Here is a 22,087-nt window from a genome sequence, read left to right as displayed (position 1 = left end):
AGAAGAGAATCTTCATTTTATACTGGGGCTCATGTACTGTTATTTTTTATATATTATATATACACATACAATTTCAATTATATTGAATAGCAAGCGCTCAAAGCACATCTGCAGGGAGTGCAGCAACTTTCCAACCCCTGTTCAGTTTGCATCCAGCTGGACACTTGCTGGTGTTTAAAAGGAACACCTACATGCGACTGTGTAGAACACACTGACAGTTTTCTTCTTAATCAAGCACATCGTGCACAAATCACATTAAAACACCAGCAGCCAAACTGTACTGCCTGCATAGATATCTATTTCTTTAAACAAACCTGAGCTTTACGCAGTACCCTTCGTCTATGTTATCGGGAACGCAATAGTCCTCTCCAAGACAAAGCAGTTGGCACAATAAGGCACGCTTGCGCAGAGGCCACCAAGCTCCACAGAAGCAAAACCTCCACAACAACCATGCAGCACTCAACTTCAGAGCCTAAATTACACTACGATAGTTGCTTAAGGACATAGTTGAGATATTTCTGGTTATTTGTTATTTTCCAAGGAAAGTAATGGGATGGATGGGTTGCCTGAACCCTGTGCAGGGAACACCAAAACCGTCCCCCGTTTCCCCCATCACAGGTACAGCACCGCAGGAGCGAGTCTCCAAAGCACCTGGACACAAGAGATTTTGCAGCCGCTTCTGTGTCTGCCCAGTTAGACTTTCAGTCTGAATTTTCATAAGTAATATCTCTGCACAGAGAAAGAGCCCAAGCAAGTTAATTTAGCCACCACTTCAGCGCAAGCAAAGCATTTTAATGTTTCAGCAAGGGAGGGAGCTGGTGCCTGAGCAGCGACACTCCACTGTCCCAGGCTGGGCACCAGCCCTCAGCGAGGGCATAGGAAACACGCTTTTAGCCTCACCAGCTGCCTGGCCTCCTGCAAGAGTGCCCAACATGATTACTACTGCTCTGTGCTGGACTGGGAAAGGAAAGTCTGCTTGTGGAGCTGCTGGGTAAGCTGACAGCAGAAACAGTTCCCAGAAAGGACGCCGTGTTTGGGACCAGGGGTAGGTTTCACATAAGTTGAGGCTACTCGTGAAAGCTGAAAGTCAAAAACTATCATCTAAATGAGGGATGACTACTGTGGAAATCACAACTGAGATTCTGTCCCTGAAAGCAGGTGTAGGAACTCCCTCACAAAGCCCATCCTCACAGCTTCGCTGCTGTCTGAAAGAGAACAGCAAAGTCCATGACCCACTAAGGGCCATTAACAGGTCAGCAGCGATTTCCACAGAGTACAGAGACTCTCTCGGATGTGGCCGCACTCTGCGTCAGGCAGAAAGCGCCAGCAGAGGATGGAGGACAAAGCAAAGCCAGCGCTGCGTGGGCACTGAGCCCCAAAGGACACAGAGGAGGAGAGGAGAAAAGAAGAGTGGAAAAGCAGGAGCATCCCTTCACGCTGTGTGTGTTTGGGGGCAAGGGAGGAGGCAGACCCCCCTACACTCAGCATGCTAACACCAAAGGAAAATCCTCCGCAAGCTTCTCACCACTCCAATACCCGCCTTTGGTGCCAGGACCAGGCTGCAGCAGTTAGAGGGGATGAAAGTAACCCAACATTTCACAGAGTGGTACAATTTTCTTCCAGTATAACTGAATAAATATCATTAAAAGATAAATTTGTTACAGTTGTTCTTCATAAAAAGTCAGATAGCATGTGGCTTGAACAGTATGTATAAGATCTTTTTCCCTGTCAATTTACATGATAAAAACATCTCAAGCATATAAAAAGTGGGTGTTTGTACCACCGGAATTATATACAGTACTGTATGCTTCTAGATGCTCAGGTTAGTACATATTTACACGTACAATGCACACAGGATTATGCTGGGGCCAAACACTAAAAGAAAACATGCGGTAAATGGTTGCTTTAATAAGTCCTGTTCCATTGAAAGGAAATAAAACCTGAGTATTAATGAGATATAATTATATATTTAAAATCTTTTCCCTTGTGCAGTATACAGAATTAATGCCAGTAAACTCACAAACTGCAACATTCTACTCCATTACATCTGCAATGATTAGAGATAGTTTGAACATCTGGCATATAATCTGTGATAGAAAACAGCATTCTGCACTTTAATGGACGTCTGGAGGCTACACATATCTGATTTTATTTCTTTGTGTTAACTCTTTCCTGGGAGGAAGAGGAGATCCAGTGCTTGAGCACCTTCTTTCTGTCTTTTGATGAAGTTGCACATAGCACTGCTATTCAGCTACTTTTGGGCTACTTATGTTTTAACTGTCTGGACTCAACAGGGACCCACACAGATTTCTGAGGGTATTTATAACAGACAATTGAGCAGCATTAATATTAACGTGTTAAAAACTAAGAAACACAACCAAGGAAGGCAACAATAATTTCCTCATTTTCAGTGACTCAAATACAGGAAAATGAAGCAGCGTTTGCAGTTCCTTCATTATTGTGAAGGCTTTGTAAGCATCTTCCCTTAATTTGGTTTTCTTTCACCATCTCGTATGAGATAAGCTGGGGTTGCCAATATTTGCACAGTTTTGATGTACCCTGAGTGTAAGGATGCAAGAGCCTCTTTGAATGGCACTGACTTTCATTGGAAAAATTAGCTTATTTCCCAGCTTTTGCAGGGTGTGTTTTGCCCCAAGCTAAACAAGAAGGTTTTAGCCCTACTGCATTCTGCAGGGAAAAGAGAGCTACCAACTTGAAAGGCGAACACGACTGACAGCGTTATCTTTTGCCTTACTTACTGAAATATTAGCTAATACCAACACCTAAGGAGACCTTGAGATTAGACTCTGAGTAGTAATTAAGGCTGATTGAAGAGTGATATCAGAAGAGATCTGTGTCACTGCCGAAAGGATTCAGTATTTAGACTGACAAGTGTTCAGTATGAGTGTATTTAGGTATGAGAAAGAACATCTATCTTAGGAAAAACACTAGTAGAGTTTTGTAATCCGAGACTGTACATGTCAAGGGCTTATTCAGCCGCCACGGTGGAACAAAAGCTGGTTCCCGGGTGACTTCTGTTGAGTACTAACAATTAGCTAAAAAGTGGGCATATTAAGGCCCTTACTGCAAGGGTTCACAAGGGCATCCAAAAGTTCTAATGGCTGTGTTACCACACAAACCCTCCCACCACACACAGGCTACACACAGGGAAGAACAGAGAGCCTGGAGAGAATCATTTAAGGCTAAAACTACCTAAATGCAAAGCATGTGCAATACATTAGCTTACGATGGAATTGATTCACGTATTGCTGGGCAGTGGAAACCTTACAGCCTAAGGATAAAAAAAAAAGAGCAGTGTTCATTCGTAAACCAGACTGAACCCATTTCAACAAAGATTAGGAAAAATTGGCCTAATTATAGATGATGATCTAATACAATTTGGCCATATTTAATGGAAGTCAGAAGCAGAAAGTTGCATGTTACTTCCAGTTCCAATATCTGAACTAATGGATCAGAGATTTCTTATGTAGTAGGAGACCCAGCCCCCGGCATATTTGTCACATTCAAAAAAAAGATTGTTAGAGTCAACAGCTGAGAACATTGAAGGATAAGTTGAAATCACCATTTCTTGAGGAATCACCTGCCCAGAGCTAATGAAACCCAGGAATGTGTCTGGAAATAGTCCAAGTTTTACCAAAATTCCTACATTGCCTTTGATTTATTCACAATTTTTGTCAATATCATCAAAAGCAAAGATCAGCTCTGCAGCTGCAGGGCACAGTCCTGCTCCAGCTTCAATCAATGAGACTCACAGGGAAAACAGGCTGGTTTAGACCCCAAAGGAGTAAGCTTCGCTTTGATGGTAAGTTTAGTGAATGTCCAGAGAGGCTCTGTTAGAACAAGGGGCATATTTAACCTGGATTTGCTTGATCTCCCCTACCTGGAACTGTAAGCAGAGATCTTAGCAGACATAATTCACTGTATTAAGCCATGAACTGAATTATTTCAATGTTAAGTTCCAGAAAGAGAAGTGGGTTTGGGAGATCCATACAATTCCACTCTTGCAAGCAAATTATTCAAAGACCAGAGTTGCCATGTCATCTGATACAAAACACTTGGAAAAATGCATTTGTGCCATAGATCAGATAAACTATCCTCTAAAGTTCATGTTGGCAAGAGTGGAAACATGAGAAGGAAAAGGCTGAAGTAATTGGGAAAACACTTAGACAAGAGAATTGATATTTCAGAGCTGCAAAGGCTGTTTAAAGCAGATTTCAGCTTTCCCCTGCTTTGACCAAGCAGCAGCTTTTACAAGTGTTTGGCAGTCCAGCTGTCCTCCACCATTCCCACACGGTGCCTATGGACATGCAGGACTGAGGCACACAGGTTTTCCTCCTGCCCAGCAAGGAAGACACAAGATGCCCAACAAAAGCCCCACACTGAACAAGCCAGGTGCTTCCGAGGGCAAAGACGAGGGAAGAGGTCAAAGTCCATCTGGCTCAGCAGAGGACAGAGTGAATTAGGCTGAGACCGTTAAGATGGTTGGTTTCAGCATCACACTACAGCTTCATATTGGAGTGATGAAACTTTGAGAAAAAGGACCACATGACACCCCTATCCATTAGTTATTACACATTTTGTTACCAGGCAAGTTTGTCCCCAAGAAGTGCTCTGCAATGACTCATCAGATGAGGAGCACTGCAGTGACGTTCACCCATCTGTCCTGTCACTGCAGAGCACCTGCTTTGCTTGGTGAGTGAGCCAGAAGACTTTGGAGGGTGGTGGCATTTGATCGCAGCAGACAGCCTGTCTACAACCACCAGAACAACACCCCGGCCTTCCTTACCAGGCTCTCATCTACTGAAACAGCACATCTGACCTCAGAGTTAGGTGAAAAACTTTAGGAAGTCTCAGTGGCTCCCAAAACTAGAGCTGATGAACCTGGAGGTTCTGCAGCACGAAACAAGCAGGCTTCTGTAGAACAGCTAAATAAACGAGGAAACCCACGAAGTCAGAACAGGCAAGTAAGATACGATTTGGGATTTGGTTCCTTTTGTTCTTGGAAAGCACTGTGCATAGTTAACATACAGCATTAATTAGCATTTACATTAACATAAAACTGCAATTGAAAAACTTACTAGTAAAGATGAAAAACAGACTTGCCATGTACTGCGTAAAACAGCCGTTCCACAGAGCAGAAAAGTCTTGCACCGAGCAGAGAGTCCTACTGGCTACCCCAGCTAGAGACGGTGTAGTAATACTCAGTGCACCCACTTGCAGAGCTTGTGGGTATGTGGTACAGGCTGAATTCATGCCAAAGGCTCCAAATATAGATAGAAAATTAAGTTGAAAAGCTTTTTTCTCTCACATAATTCCACCAAGAGGTTTGGAGCAACAAACCAATTACTTTTCCTCAAACTCTGCAGGCTTTTAAAAGATGTAACAGCTTTTGGTACTTGGATTCCAAAGGGAATGACAACACAAAGCAGAACGCTACAGGGCAATGCCAACACCAAAGAATATTTCAGGTGTTTCTGTGCATGCCTCCGGGTTAGAAGACCCCTTGGAATTGAGGTGATTTCAAGAGAGCAGCAGCCTCCCACTGAAAGGTGGGTCAGGAAATGCCTCAGACTGGGAAGACAGAAAATATGCTACAAATTCTTTCCCTCTGTACAGTTACGTCGTGACACATTCTGGTAGCCATTTATTCTGGAGAACACATGCAGAGTACACCCTTGTAAGCACACGTCATAGATGGCTTTTTGCTCCCTCTCCAGGTAAATGCCACCCACCTTGGGGTTCAGTTTTCCCCACAGCCTTGATCTACTTAAAGCCCAAGTCAGAGACCTTCTATTAGTTTGAAGAGGCTGTCGTCCAGCTGACAGTTGCAAGGAAGCTTCAAGCTTGGGTCAAAAAACTAGAAGAACGTTACTTTCCATTTTTATTTTAATCTCAAGCTTCCCAAGCCAGGTCTACAAGTGTCTCATGTTTGGAACCGGCAGGACTCTGAACCACAATAAAAGCACAGACCAGGGAGAAACAGCTTCCTGGATTGGGAATCGCAAAACCCTGGGCTGTACAACTACTTTAAGGACTGGCGAAGTTCGCTCTCACGGCCACGGGGCAACAGCCCAGCACACATTGGCCAAGAGAGGGACTCGCCTGCCCAGGAGCACCTTGCTCTGCCTTCTGCCTCCTGTCCTCAGCTCCCTCCCCCTACACAGATTCCCACTCACACTGACAAGGCAATGCTCGCTTTTCCCTGCACAAACACTGCGTTCCCATGCCTGATGGGCCTTGGGAACTGCCGCAACAGATACACGGCAAGATCTTCTGTGCAGGGAGCCAAGGCAGATGGACCCAGGGGGAGCACGGGACTCCCCCTTGCCCCTGCGCTGGGCGGCTCCCCACAGCCTGGAGGGCTGCCTTTCACACGCACCCCCCAGGCCAGGTAAATCCACTCCATCACCCAAATCACCAGGAGACCCATCCCTACACACGTTAACAAGTCTTAAAGAATAACAGAATAAAATTCCTGAAACTGGATAGGAATTGCAGAAGCGTATTTCCCCTCTCAGAGCGGAATCTTGCTTTTCATTAATATAGCAGAAGAAACCAGTGGAGAAACACATCTTGTTATCTGGCTTCTTAGATGGTAGACTCTGGTTCATTAGCCTTAAAGCACATCAGCTGGAGAACACTATTTATCCCATACAGAATCATGATCTACTTTAAAGGAACACTGCATTGCCCGTGCAGGAATGAGTTTAACCATCATTCACAGCTTAAACACACACTAACCCTTACAAGCGAGAGATGCAGATATAAAAGGATTCAAAGTAGGTCCTGGGAAGGGAGGCAAAACAGAGGTACGGTGCCCTGGAGCTACAGCAGATCCAACTGTACATTAATGACCCATTAGTTTTTAGTTATACTACGCAGATTCCGAGCCTTTGCTCTTCAGCCATATTTAAAGAAAGAAGTAAAATGAAAGCTAAACAAGCCCAGCTCCTCTTTCGAGGTCAGTAAGAACACTAACGTTAGATCTGGAGCTTCCTGTCTAGTTGGAAAACAAGCTGTCGTACTGGTATTTAAAGTATACATTCACTGACTTAGTTCAGAGCCGAGCAGTAGCAGGGAGCTCCACAGGCACTTTAACAGCCCCTTCAGAAATACCGTGATTTTAATCTTGCACGCCTCCAAGAGCAATATCTCTGCAGTGTTCAGCCTATATTGTTGACAATAAAATTATAAAAAAAAGACACTTTAAGCATGCAGTAGCTGGGTCTGAAAATTAAATATATCAGCCATTAATTTTTTCCCCCAAATTACTAAAAAGCAACAGTCCACACTAAAGACTAACTGTTTGTAAAATTGGATTTTTAAAGATGAAGTCTTTTTTAAGCCAAGGCTGGTCAAAAGAAGCATTAGAACAATTCTACAGCTGGAAAAAATAAAGCCTGTTAGCTAATTCACCTCACTAAAGAAATGGATTTATGCTGCTCACATCCGTGTTTCAGATATTGCCATCTCAGAGTGGGGATATTACATTAAACCCCACAAACTGTGAGGCTCTGGAGAAGCAAGGCCATAGGTAATGAGATATTGATCCTCCCACCCCGAGGTGAGCACACGTGCAGACAGGGATGCAAAGCGACCGCGGGCACCGCCAGGCACAAACACAGCTCTGGACACCCCGAGATCCTCCCTCACATTCACTGTGGGACAGAGGACAAACACCCTTCTCATCGCAACACTCTGCCTCCAACAGGCTCCAGGCAGGGTGAGCTCCGTGCCCACCCCCGCCACAGCAGCGCAGGGCCCTGGGCGTGCTGGGGCCACCACGGATGCTCCAGCGGCAGAGCCATCTCTCTGCGGCGGAACGCTTACAAGCTACCACCTCACCATTTCACAGGGGGGAAAACACAAGTTCAAAATTTCAAAGGGAATTGTTTTCCAGACAGCCAGTTTACAACTTCTGCGGCCGAGCGCAGTCGTGCTCTCAGTCTCCGTTGGACAGTTGAGTCCTCAGAGTCTTCCCCAGTGCCACAGTCCCTCCCCTTCGCGGTGCTCGTGAGAAACCACATCAGCTGCTAAGTGGCCTAATGCAAACTGATGTGGCAGCTTCAATTCAATTGCCACTGCACAAGTAACACCACAGCAAAAGTCACCCCTGTGATTGGCATTAGCTCGAACTGTTATTGTCATCGCTCGTGCAGTGCCATCGAGGTGCGCGGTCCTTGTTGCCTCTGCAGTCGAGCGACTGGAGAGCTGCCGTGCGTGGCTGCATCGCACCCTGTCACAGCGCACGCTGCCCCCGGTCTCCGGCGGGAGGGAGTACTTCAGGACAGCGAGCCTGCTCCCTCACACAGCCCCCAGAACTTCCCACATCCACATACTGAAGCTTAAAGTAGGACCTTGGTGACCGGAAGGCCTGTAGGAAAGGAGCTGTACCGGGTTATTTGTGCTCCTGGCAGCTGGGGGAGACAACACGGCCTTGTTTTTCCATTTTGAAATCATTACCAGGATAAGGAGGACACCCAGCTCTGTGCCTCACTGGTACGGAAGCACCCACGGTTGCTCCCCACATTTCAACTCATTAGATGGCTCTTCGCTAATGAGAGCGCGTAACTTTAGGGGGAGTAATCAGCAGTACCCAGCAGTGGCACAGCCAAACCCAGGAAAACACCTTTGCCACAGACGAAGCCATCGGGTAAGCGAGAATCACCCCGAGGCCACAGCGCACCCCACGGCAGGCGGCAGCGGCCTCTGCACCTCTGACTCCAGGCACAGCACTCCTGTTGGATCCAGTCTAACTTTAAGCCACTGGAGCACCCGCCCATCCTCCAGCTCTCCTGAGAGCTTATTAAAGAGTTTAGAAGCACTGCGCTTGGGAAGATCGCCCTTACTCAGTTTTACCTCACTGCTCCTAGACTCTCTCAGGCCATTCCCACATAGATCTCCTCCTTCTTAATTTTTGGCACTTAGGCACTTACCAGAGTTATGAGCAAAGCATCCGCACTTCCTCAGCCGTGAGGGACACTCCTGGGAGCAGCACCTTCGTTCTTCACCCGGCAGTGAAGACAGCCCTCTCCCACCCAACACAGCTGGGCTGCATTTCACCCTTTTATAGCCCAAGGATGGGTCATTGGAAGCACCTGGGGCAGCCCAGCCACACCGCACCTGCTGCCCTTTGCCCAATTAGGAATTCCAGGTGTGAGGTTCATGTTTTCCTCTCTATTAAAAAAAAAAAAAAAAAAGAAAGAAAAAAAAAGAAAAAAAAAGAAAAAGAGAGAGAAAAAAGAAAAAAGCAAATCCTCATTTCCCATTCCCGGCTGGAGGTGGCTGCTGAGGTCCCAAAATGCTCACACACCCTGCCCAGCCCCTGCCCCTGTGCTCCCCGCTGCCCTTCCCTCCCTGCCCCTGCTCTAAACATGGAGTATTTCTGCTTTCAGACCCCAATTTGTGTTTCTTTGGGTTAAATTTTTATTCTTGCCGAATTCTCCCTCTGTTATTTCTGTCCTCGGTGATGTTTGCAATAGCTACTAATGTACTGTCATTTGCAAATGCAATTAGTGTGTTTACTTCTTTCTTTCTTTAGCTCATTAATAAAGATGTTAAATAAAAATATGCCTTCCTCTGCTAACAACATCCTTGAAATAGTTAGGAAGACGGGAACCTAAGGTAATAAAGAACTCTATTATTGGACAAGACTTTTCCTTGCATCTTTCAGCATTTGCCACGCTCATTATGGGCAATTAAAGCATAAAACAACTTTCTCGCTTCACACCCAAACTAATCTTCCTCCCTATTCTGTGTTTGCACGTATAGGATACATACAGAAAGAGCAAGACTAGACATCAGCTGGCAGCTTGTTATAACAGAAGTAGCAAGGCTTTCTCTCTTCTAGATGCGGAGGAGTAAAGTGTGGCCATTTGTTAACCTTTTTATGTACATTATCCCTGTTTCCAACAAAGGACGGGAGTGGGGGTGCTCTTAAAACTTGACTGGCTGTACCTGCCGTAGCCGTGTCCTGGTACAACAGCTTGCGTGTTTATTGTACAGCCGTAACTCAGCACATCGGCTGCATCCGCTAACGTGGCCAGGATTTCCCAGGACTCGCTCGCCATCCTCGTGCCTTTGATGTTGACAGGGCTGGGAACGCTCGGCAGTTCATGGCACGGGCTCGCTGTTGGGACAAAAGGACAGGCACTTCTTTTCACCTTCAGGAAAACATGCTGCAATTAACTCGTGGCTCTAGTGAATTGGTGTGAAGTGAAGTAATACCAGTTTCCCTTAATTTTCTGTCTGCTGAAGAGACAGCAAAAAAAACCCCAAATGCTTACAGATACCAAAAAAGACAAGGAAAAGAAGAGAGGCAGGTCCAAGGATATGCAGGGGCAAGTTTATCAAATCCATCTCATTGCTTCATCTCACGCTCGGCTATTTAAACAGAACTTAAATAAAACATTTATTTAAAGGAGAGCCTTTTCTCTGGGGGCCTCCTGGCATTAAGGTGTGTGGAAACAGAAGCTGTCTTTTTTTCCTTTGTGATGTATGAAGGAAGACTCAAGATCACTGGATGCACATTTGGGTAATCATAAATTAATTGTAATGTAAACTTCCACAACATGTTCAGAGCATGTTGAGATTTTGTTTGATTTTGAATTGCTCCAAAATGACATCTAATTATATATTAGTGATTAACACGTTGGTTGCTTCTAAGAAATAGCAACTGAGCAAACATTCCAATTCAGTATTTGAATTTACCGTGGGTTGGATTTGTTGGATATTTTTGCCTTTTTTTAAATGCACATTGGAACCACAGTAGTAAATTCAAACACTTAGACAGGCACTGTGACTGTTTTCCCTTATTTGTGAAAATTACGGATTACATCCTACAGGAAGGAAGGCGAAGATGAGCTTGATGGGTTCTTTTCTTTTCTTTCTCTCTTTTTCTCCTCTCATCTTTCTGTCCCCCATCCTGGGATAGAACTCGGGAACTGCCCTACAAGCGTGAATCTGGGTTTGCAGTTGGTGGTTCAAGATCTCTCTGAGGCACAAGGGAGGAGGGAGCAGCTCAGTACCTTGCCTAGATCATCATGCCACAGTCCAGCAGTGCTCCTGCCCAGGGCAGAGGACAAGAGGGACCCACGTGGGCCAGCTTGAAACCCCGCTGCACCTGCAGAAGCTTCATCCCAAATCCAAGCCTGGTAGTCTGCCGTCTCCTTAGTCAAAAGACATTTCTCATTTGATCTGAAGCTCTGTCCAAAGGTGGTGCTAGGTCTTTGGTACGTGCACGATTCATCAGTTCTTCCTATCATATGTCCACCTGCGTGGCTTGGAATTATTTGACCAAATGGGAAAAATTAGTAGACAGAACAATATGTGTTGTATTCCGCATCATTTTTGTCTGATAAAATGAAAACTCTGTCCTTTTCAGCCACAGACGGATCTGGCTGATGCCCACCTGCTCTGAGACAGTGCTGCAGGTGAGGAGACGGTCGGCGTGCAGGGCTAAAGCATCTGCCTGCTGCAGCATCTACTCTGTTATCCCCCCGTCAGCACAGCTCTTCTTTGAAAGAAAAGTTTCTGAAGCATTGGAGGAAAACGATACTTTCAGTGTGAGCTTAAAATAAAGACTTAATAAGGGCTAATTGTCATCTCTGAGCCAAAGACTGTCCCACATTAGCTCACTTTTCCATTCTCACTGGAGTGAGAATTACTGCCCCCCAGCCTTACTGCTTTTGATCTTAGCTGGGGATTTGCTCTGGTTTTAACTGGAAGAAATGAGGGCTTGGTTTTCTGTGGAGACTCTGTTCTCCCATTTGGGTTAAGCGAGTGATGTCACATTTCCTTTCGCTGGCCGTGTTTGGACAATTGCTGTCACATCTCGGATGTGTTCCCGTGCTGGGGGGGCTGCTCAGTGACGGACAGCAAATCAGCATCTCCCAGCCCCGACCAAGCCGTAAGAATTCAGCAGTTTCACCTGGGCAATGCACACCTTTGGGTGTCAGCCTTTCCGAGAGGAGCCTGAAACACGCAGCAGCCTTTCCACATCCCACTCCCACTTTGGTCAAACTTAGACGTTGACAGGAGTGGGCACTTTTATACATTAGTTTAAGCATTTATGATTTAATTGCATATGTATGAGGCTGCTCAACTGACTCCTGCTCACTGGAGATTACTGAACTCCCTGCAGGAAACTGAAAACAAACATGGCCATAAGGCCGTGGGAAGGCAAGAACGTTTCCATTAAAGCAAATACCACTGAGCAGCGACAGGACGCTCCGCCAGTGGTTCTGCTCTTTTGGAAGATCAGAGGTGTTTTGCCAATAACACCCATGGAAGGAGAAAGAAGAAGTGGGCATTAAGGAATCAACATTTATAGTACTAAGAACAAGGTGTTTCTCCCATAAATCAATAGCATTTGGAGGCTTTAGCTCAGTGGAATCATGAGGTGGATCAATGGCTTTGGAAAAAAATGAACAAACCTTCCAGTTATTCAAAGCTAATTGAAAATGAACCTTTCCCTTAGCGCACAGGTGAGCTGGGTTCGGTGATCCCAGTACCACCAGTAAGGTTTGAGAGGAGACGCACAAATGGGAACTGGCAAATGGATAGGAACATGTTGCTCCATGGGGAAAGTACGCATTGCCTTGGGAAAACACTGACTGAACTTACGTAGCTTTGGAGCTACCTACATTTTTCACATCAGACCTTTTCCCTACAAGATCCTCAGTTGTCTGTCACGGAGCAGCCCCTTCCCGGCGCTGGGAGCTGGTTTGCGTCGGCAGCACAGTGAGGACTCGCACAAGTCGGGAACCATAATTCTCTAGCAAAGATGAATGTACTACAGTCATAGATACTGTGTGAGAGATTCTTAACAAAAGAAAGGTTTTCTCTGTTGGGATTAATAGCTCCATTTTTCTTTATTACTCCTTGTGTTTCACTCATTCATGCATCAGCTTCTTTCAAAGAGAAAACAACTGAGGAAACAATCCCCCAAGAATAAAACCTAAAAAATAATAGGGAAGCACAGTGACACAACCTAGAAAAATCACATATTCTGTGTTGCAGTATCTCACACAATTTAAGGACACGTTTTCTCCACAAATTCTCCGTTTCAAAGAGAAGTTTTTTTCTCTGCCTTCATTACTAATAGGCCTGATTCACCATCAGGTGATTTTAACTTTACAAAGCTAGAATTTCAAGAGCCACAGTGATCCATCACATCCTGTGGCTCAGATTTTCAACCCCTTAGTCCATATTTCTGCCCCTCAGTAAGTAGCTGATGCTCAGAAATGCTGAACATCTGCTATTGCTTCTCTGAAGTGTTGAAAATCAGAAACATTGGGACACTGAATATGGAGTTAAGGGGTTAAATCAGATTCTGATTAAAAGAAAAGCTGCCAGTGTGTGTACATACACACAGATATTACATATATATACATATGTATCCATTTCAGTCCTTTCAAATTTAGAATATTTCAGTTATCCCTAAGGTTCCCACATTCAGCAGCTTTTTTAAAGACCAAATTTACCTTCAACCTCCTCTACTGAGATGTAACTCACCTACTGCTACTGCCTGCACTTGAGACAAAGCTTGCGGTATCTGTATCTGTATGGGTAATTGATGTGTAATAAATAGAAGAAACCCTTGCTTCCAGCCTTCTTCACATTTTGAGTCTCTGTATATCAAGTAAGAATTAATGACTGTGAGCACGGAGAGTAATTTTCATTGATTTCTCTGCGATATCAGTAAGTGAGGGTTCTCGGATACATCTGCTGCACGGCGCAGTGCCGTAGGAACCTAGAATGAGTTTAAATCATCAGAACTCTATGAAAAACATAAATAATTAACCCCAAAGAGAGGGAGGGGGGTTGCACCTATGAGAAAAAGATGTCTAAGTCTTTCAAATCCTGGGGGCAGAGCCTCCCCTGGGTGGCACGGCGGATGGCACTGGCTTTACGCTGGCGGTGGAGAAGCCCTCAGCTTGCATGTGCTGTGAAGTTTGCCTTCTCTGCTTGCGCACGGCATCCTTCCCCATGGCTCGGTGGAGCAGCAATATAAATTCTGGTCATAAACAAAGAAAAAAAGCAGACTGACAGAGAATTTGATGAACAATTTGCACCCGTACACAATTTTTCCCTCTGTTTGCACCACTGAAATGCATGCTCTTTTATCTTTAGACTTCGGTTTGCTTTTCCCATCCTCTTGGTTGCTAGCAACGCTGTAAAACCTTTAAAATATTAAGAAAATTACATCTGCTACATCTCGCTTTAAATATAGTGTTCAGTCTTCGTAAGTGTTACTTCATGCTTTAAATGAATAGCTCGCCCACCAGGTAAACTGCATTTTGTTGCTCACCATGTCTGTCTCTGCCCGACATGCAGTACACGGGCATAAATAACCCAGCGTTATATAAATAATTACATTTATGAAAGGTTGTAAACCACCGAAGATATATTTGTATTTTTACTTACGAGAACATTTTCAAAATGATTGCTTTGTTCACGGCGTGGGTTTTATGTCCCGAATGGGGTGCACGCAGAGAGCGGTTTCCAAAGTTGGTCGTGTGGGTTTTTTTTCCCTTTCCTCCAGGTCACACCGGCGTTACAGTTAGCAAATTGATAAGGTTCCACTGTTAAGCTTTATTACTTGTGACATGAGCCTATGACACTTTATAAAAAGAAGTAATCCAGAACAATCTCTAGGTAATTAACACCTAGATAAACAAACATAAATTTCTATATTGCATTTATTTGGACTACCACTCAAATATGCGTGAACCATGCTTTTTTAATTAAAAGATAAATCTATGTGACACTTAGCCTCAAACTTAATTATTCAGCATAGTATAATAAAAAATAGAGCCCATTAAATGTGTCTTGCTCTGTATTTCTGTATTAACAGCAAAACAGTTCACTCTGGGATCATTTAAATTTTCTTGTTCCTCTTTTCCTGCGATTTCCCTGCTCACGGAGACCCTTTTGGTAAGAAAAAGCCCCCAAACACCACCCCAAGCTGCACCAACAGGTGAGGAGCCGCGGAACTCCTCGCAGCCGCTCCGCCAGGTGACATTTTCAATACAACAGCACGGCTTAGCCTCCCCTCCCTCCCCGTGCTTCCCCACGGAAGCATCCTCCCGGCGCGGTGGATCGTGCCAAGCAGCGATATCCAGAAATGGAACCCACGGTCCTTCAGAATCCTTTCCGTGGTGTCGTGCTTACAATACACAAGGTGAGCTGTTCATAATATCCTTGTACAACATAGATGTCAAACAGAGAGGGGGAATATTCCATTCCCAAATTACAGCAGACAGAGGGGTTATAGTCCTTATAAAAGTTTCAACAAGAAACATTCTCTTAGAGCCGAGAGCAGCCTTCTGACGTCAGGTGGGAGGACTCTGGTCAAGACACCCACCGTCTGCACCAGGAGGACTGCGGATCAGCCGCCGGGTAACAAAAATCCCCACAAACAGACTGAGGGGACGCAACCGCCTTTCTCTCTCCAACCTTCCTTCCCACGGAGTGCCCGGGCGGCTGATGCCACACGCGGCAGTACAAGGCCACTTGGTGGTCACTGTTAGTGCTTCCTAGTGGAGACACATACGTTCCCAGCAGGAATTCAGGGCCATAAAGGAGACCGCGTTTGCAAGCATTTCCATGGACACACATCGGGGTTCAGACAATGTTAAAACCTCCCTTCTCTAAACGTGTTTCCCTTCTCAGTTTTCTTCTCACAAGGCCACGTTCCTGTCTCTCCTCCCCATCTCTGCTGTAGTTTCTCACATTTGGTGCATCTTTTTTTTTTTTTAACTTTTTTACTTTTCCTAAGAAGTGGAACATTCCTTTCATTTAGGTATTTTCAAGCCTTAATCGGGAAGAACCAGGATTCACTGAGGAGAACGGGAGCGTTCTCACACTCGCACGCTCTCTGCAGCGTGGGGTCGCTTCCTTACCATGCACCACAGCAACAAACCTCACAATTTTCTAAAGCCAAATATATGATCTATACAAACAATTTCTTTTAATGTGAAAACATGACTTTATACATCATAGTGTATGATACACACTTCAAACACTTTCAAATCAAAGCTTGATAGACCCCAAGACTTTTTTCTATAGTACAGAAGTAGTAGTATATAAAACAATTATTACTACATGCTAAAACAGATTTCCACAGTCTTTTAATTAAGCACAATATATATAATATATATATGTATATACTGTATATAGATTTGTTCAGATTAATAAGTGGACTGAGCACACACACCCAGCATAATACACTCCAGAAACTGCCTAACAACTGTGAATTTACCGACATTAATTTTTTTTTTAAATCTGACAAAGCTGCAGAAAATAACGTTTTAACTGTTCCTAACAAACATAAGCAAGTAGGAAAACTCTTTTTTTTTTTTTCCAGAGGTAGAGGTTTTATTGCGTAAAACACTGGATAAAACTGTACTGCTTCAAAGACATTTTTATTCTAACAGCAGAAAGAAAACAGTCATTGCTGAAAAAACAACTTTTAATACTTCTATACCAGAATAAAGTTCTGTCAACTGATGTATTATAATAATAAATAATGACCAAGAATAAACTTTAAATACAAAGTTTTCTAATTGTTACAAGCATAGCAACAAAATCCTCTACTCTATTGATCTCAGATTTCCTCCAAGATAGAAGTTTTTCTTTGCGTAGGAATGTAGACAGTATTATGACCAGTATCACAGACTACAGAAGTTACAGAGAGAAAACTTGACATGTTTAGATATGAGAAGCATGATGATATTCAGAAACTGACAATGCATCACTGCTGCTGTCACTTGTTTGGATTACAAGTTACAAATGTTCTGGAAGAAAGGGCGATGTCAGAGGGGAGGGGAGGGACAGTAGCACCCGACCAAATGGAATCAACACACACATCACAAGGAGCGGGAGATGGGTCCAGTGTCACAAACAGAATTATTGCCTGTCGTATCTGAAAATGCTCAGAAGACACAAAAGAATACTGAAAGAGCTCCAAAAGTGCAAGAAAATGGAACGTGGGGGGTGGTTTCAGGGGTTTTTTTTTCCTCTTTTTTCTTTTTTTTGCTAAGATACCGAAGGCGGCGCAAACACACAAAAGCAAGCGACTGACACAGTCACCAAACACAGTAGTGCAGTTAAAATCCTAAAGCTTACTACAGTCAGAAAGTCTCAATAACATTTCAATCCTTTATCTAGGATCATAGAAACAGTTGCATTAAGTTTATCAACTCGATTTAAGTAAGGCAGTGAGAACTATACTAGAAAAACAAGAAAAGCAGCTTGCTCTGTGCCAGATGGGTCCAAGTTACACAGTGACCTCGTTTAAACTGAAACTTCAGTTGGATGACATCCTTTCCGACAGCATATGCAAACCGTATTCCTTATTAGCCTGAGATTTTCTTTTTTCCAGTCTCAGGGTAGCGCTAAGAATTTTATTTACATTGATTGCAGTTTAGTATTTTTTGTAAACTGCTTTAGGCAGAGCTGAAGTTTTAAGGCCCTGGGGTTTTACTCTGTGCTCCCAGCCTGCAAAGAAATACTGACTTTTTTTTTAACCTTTTTTTTTTCTTTTCTTTTTTTTTTTTTTTCCAGTGGATGATTTTGTTTTAGAAGAAGTTAATACTTCTCTACCATCACAATAAACAGCACCAATTTTGCTTCTATCAAAGGAAGTACATTAGAAGGCTAAAATTTTATGCCATTCAGAGAATTTCAGAATATACCTCTAGTTATTTTTCTTACTTCTTTAATTATGTGGTTCATTACAGTCTCTCGAAAGCTTCCTATGTGGCAAAGACCTTACTAAATTTGAGGCATCCAATCAGTAAAAAAGCTAAAATCTGCAAAAATATAGAACGCATTTGTTTTACAAAAAACCAAAGAAATATCAGCTAAAACACTTTTCTTCATTAGAGACAAAGAGCAGGAAGTTTGAATCCTTATTTTAAGTCAAGCAGCTTTATAAGAGTTTGCTCCCGAAGAAATTCCTGCACTATGTCTGTAACACTTACAAAACCTAACACATGAAAATTAACCGTGACCGGGGAATCCTTCATTCAAGTGTAAAAAAAAAGAAAACAATAAGGAATTTAAAGGAAGTTTGAAATAAAACAAGGAAAGAAAAGAAGAAGAAAAAAATTACCAACCTTCTACATAATAAAATTCTGTTTCTCACCAGCACCTTCTATAGATAAGGCTGATTAGTTTCACTAAACAATATTTCTATACATTGTACTTCTACTTTTATAGCAACTTACTTCTTCACCAACAAGGAAAACCCAAAAAGAAGAAAAGCATTTCCCTCAATACTGCAAGATGATTACAAAAAACTGGAATTCCATTTCAAACCTGCAATCGCACACCGGGCTGCAGAGCTTTGCCAACCAGTGAGTCATTTGGCTGTGTATTTCAAATTAAAAAAAAAAAAAAAAAAAAAAAGAAAGAAAATGTAATATCACAATGCTTTTCACTGTGGGGCAGTACTGACCCCAGCGTATGGGCCGGCTAAGGTTTCTCCTCCACTGCAGTTGCAACACCACTTGAATTGATTTTCTCTGCAATGACAGCTCCAGTCAGACTGGCACCATGGCAGTCGACCAACACATCTCATTACTATGCTAGGCAAATGACAGCAGCTGGTGTCATATTATAAAGGTGTTTTCAACAATGAAAACACAGCCCCTCAATCTTCAAGGCAACACTAAATCGTTTAGACGGTATCATTTTTCTGTTAAGAGCATTATTTTTGGACAAAGACCACTTTAAAGTTTGAAATTGCCCTGCTTTTTAAATAACGAACAACCTCCTAACATTTTAAAATCACTTTATTATCCCGCCTACATTGTTTGGAAGTACTTGTTGCCAGGTAACAGTTTAGCAGCCATCTTCAGGGGCTGGAAATTTATTTTGTGTGTGCAATGTATATATATTTAAACACACACACACACATATGGAATGTGTGTGTTTTCTTTGTGTGTGTGCGTGTGTAGATATATATTCAATGTGTGTATGACTGAGCATCTCCATGTGTGTGCAAATATATATATATGCGCGTGTGTGTCCACGTACATATACATATATTTGACTGTTTTCAGCATCCTGTATGCTTCTGGGAGTTTGCATACTATTCTTTCGCTCGGAAGGCAGGTAGCCAACCCTCCCCCAAACACCTATCCAAACCCAGCGTGAACGGCTGCGGCAGTGCGGAGCCGCGTCACTCCTGGACCTTGCTGCCCTCCTCGGCCGGCTCCGCCGAGCTCCCCGCTTTGGCAGTTGCAGGGTCCTCCAAATTCCCAGAAGCTTCAGAGTCGACTCTGGAGCGCTTGAACCGGCGGTCGGGGTACTGGCTGTTGTCAAAAGGCATGCGATGGACACAGAGAACGTGGGTCTTCAGGTTCCCCTTCTGCGAGGCACTGTACGGGCAGTATCTGCACTGGAAAGGCCTGTGACCTGCGGGCAGACAGACGCTGGTTAGGGGGTTATTTTACGGCTGCGGTGCATTGGACATTAGTAAAAAATTTGTCACCGAAAGGATCATCAGGCACTGGAACAGCTGCCCAGGGAGGGGGTGGAGTCACCATCCCTGGAGGTATTTAAAAGACAGGGAAATGAGGTACTTAAGGAGATGGTTTAGTGGCAGACAGGAATGGTTGGATTCGATCATCTCAGAGGCCTTTTCCAACCCGGTGATTCTATGGTTCTATGCACTCTGCCTGCAAACCCACTCGCTGCACAGCCTGAGAGACCTTGATGTGCTGGGTACCCTTCACCCATCACCATGTGCTTTCTGCAAGAACAAGAAATCACTGGAAACATTCAAGAGCAGGTTGGATGGGGCTCTGAGTAACCTGATCCGGTTGAAGGTGTTCCTGCTCACTGCAGGGGGTTAGATGCAATGACCTTCATGGTCCCTTCCAGCCTAAACCATTCTATGATTCTATGATTCCATGAAATCTCTGCTGTTCACACGATGCCCAGTTGAAGAAACCACATTTTTAAATGTCTCTGCTCCGGATTTTCCAGAGCAGAGTAGGCATTTGATCTCCCCGCACAAAGCCGGCTGTAAATCCGTCAGCCTGCGATCCAAACTGAACTCTTATAAATACAGCACAATCGCGTCTGAGACTGACGCCCTTTACTTTTGTTAATTATCTTTTTTATTGAAGTGCAATTCAAGGATGACGATGTGCAGACCCTGAGTCCAATAAACACACTTCGTCTTTTGGTGGGTTTCTGAGAAAAGAACTGCGTGTTTTATTTTTATCACACAGATTACTTTTTAATGGAAAGAAATAACGCACTGAGATAACCAAGGCCCCAAACCTGCAAACATTTACTCCAGTGAGAATACTCGTGCGAGTAAAGATATGCAAGCACATAAGTGTTTGCTGGACCAGGGCTTGAGGTTATCACCAGCTTTAAAATCAAATGCCCAAGCTAGATTAGAAAAGGAATGTTAATGCACAAAATCTGATAGATGCACTTCTTGTGAGCGAAACAGCAACCAACTGCAGGATGAAGGCATGAATGAAAGACATCACTTCTCAGTCAGGCTATCAATATACTCACCCATATTTTTCAGATTATTGTGACTCTGAATCTCCATGCTGTATCTGGTTTGGGGGGTTATGTTTCAGCAATCACATTTCAACCTATGCTGGGAAGTTGTTGATGTGTTTTACTGGAACTTTATGAGCTTTGCCTTTCAAATTAACTTAAACCAGGACCATCTGAGGTCAAATGTGCTTAGCTTGCTTTAATTTGCTCAAATAAATGAATAAATAAATGTGCCAGACCATCTACATAAAGCCAGGATAAGTGAAAAACAATACCCTATCTCCACATTTGAAAAGCACATTTTCCTTGACTGTCATGGTAGTACCTAGCAGGCATAAACCAGACACCGGGGTAGCAGAGGCGGAGGACTATGCTTTTGACTTTGCGGAAAGGGGCTAAGATCACTTCAGCTTGATTTTGGGTGGGAATTTAACAGAGAAGCAAGTAGACACTTGTGCACTGGTCCGATGTTACCCATCCTGGAGCAGGAATGCTGCCACAGTCCTCCCAGCAGAGGCGGGAGCCTGGATAACTGTTGGTTTTAACCTTATGCTGTTGCTGGCACACCAGCGTGAGCGTCTCTAGCACAGTAAATTTACCTGAGCCAGCATTAGTGCTCTGAGTTGCTCAAAAAACCCTGTCATATTTACTGTAACAGCAAAACTACCACTTTAAGGCTGAGCCCTTCAAAACATACTCCTTGCTACCCAGAGGACAGAAGTGTTAAGTCCAGTCCACAGTAACCTATATGCCCTGTGCCCCAGAACTACAGGCAGGTTTCCTTTCTCAAGGGTGGAAAGCTCCCCTCTACCCTTGGCTTTTATAAACTGAAGACATCCAGAAGCGTGACCACCCTACCAAGACCTCCAACACGCATGTTTATGCATAAAACTTGGGATGGAGTTTGCGTCAATCTAATTCTCTCTTGGGATAAAGATAAACATTTTCCCTGACAACTTCATAAGGAAAAAGAAATTAAATCAGTAAGTCGCTAATCATTACAAAGTCAAATTTCAGCAGAAAATTTCACAGCAACAGCAATGGAAGAAACCTACATAGATAATGTTACATTGGATTGGGCTTTTATAGAAAAAATTAAGCTGGAAGACATGAGAAAATAGTTAACAAAAAGATTGAAGGCGTCCCTAGTGCCTCTTACAGTCAGTCCTAAAATCAATACAGAAGCACAAATATGCTTGAAAAAAATTGAATATAATGGTTTTGAAAACTGGAAGCACTCTCAAAACTGTCTGGGTTGGAAGGAAGGCCAGAGAAAGTCTGAATTGCATTGCTTCAGAAAATCTAGCAATATTTGAAAACTCAGGCAAAAAAAACTACGGAAACATCGCATCTCCCTCATAGTTTGTCAGAGATGGATAAAGCCACCAGCATTCACAGCTGGGTTCTGGACTCTTTCTTTCCCTCTCCTTTGTCCTTCCAGGGCGATGCATGTGACCATGCAGAGGGAAGGGCTCTGCTGAGAACTCTGCTTGGGGAGGGGCCAAAATACCTTGACTGAAGTGGAAGAAACGTT

General features: G+C 43.7%; 1 protein-coding gene across 10 annotated transcripts in view; it reads right to left on the bottom strand.

Moving 5' to 3' along the window:
• Positions 1-16,077: 16,077 nt before the first annotated feature.
• The window catches only part of ZNF536 (zinc finger protein 536), a 334,254-nt gene continuing 328,244 nt past the window's right edge, over positions 16,078-22,087 (bottom strand). For all 10 annotated transcript variants that reach the window (XM_054078961.1, XM_054078965.1, XM_054078962.1 and 7 more), the window contains one exon: positions 16,078-19,446. In XM_054078961.1, the coding sequence (XP_053934936.1) occupies positions 19,211-19,446 (236 nt within the window). In that variant the 3' untranslated portion in view covers positions 16,078-19,210. The remainder of the gene's footprint in view (positions 19,447-22,087) is intronic.

The sequence above is a fragment of the Cuculus canorus genome, chromosome 13 (assembly GCF_017976375.1).
Source record: "Cuculus canorus isolate bCucCan1 chromosome 13, bCucCan1.pri, whole genome shotgun sequence".
In the NCBI taxonomy this organism is placed as follows: Eukaryota; Metazoa; Chordata; class Aves; order Cuculiformes; family Cuculidae; genus Cuculus; species Cuculus canorus.
The sequence above is the reverse complement of the archived record's forward strand: the minus strand, read 5'-3'. Positions and strand labels throughout refer to the sequence as shown.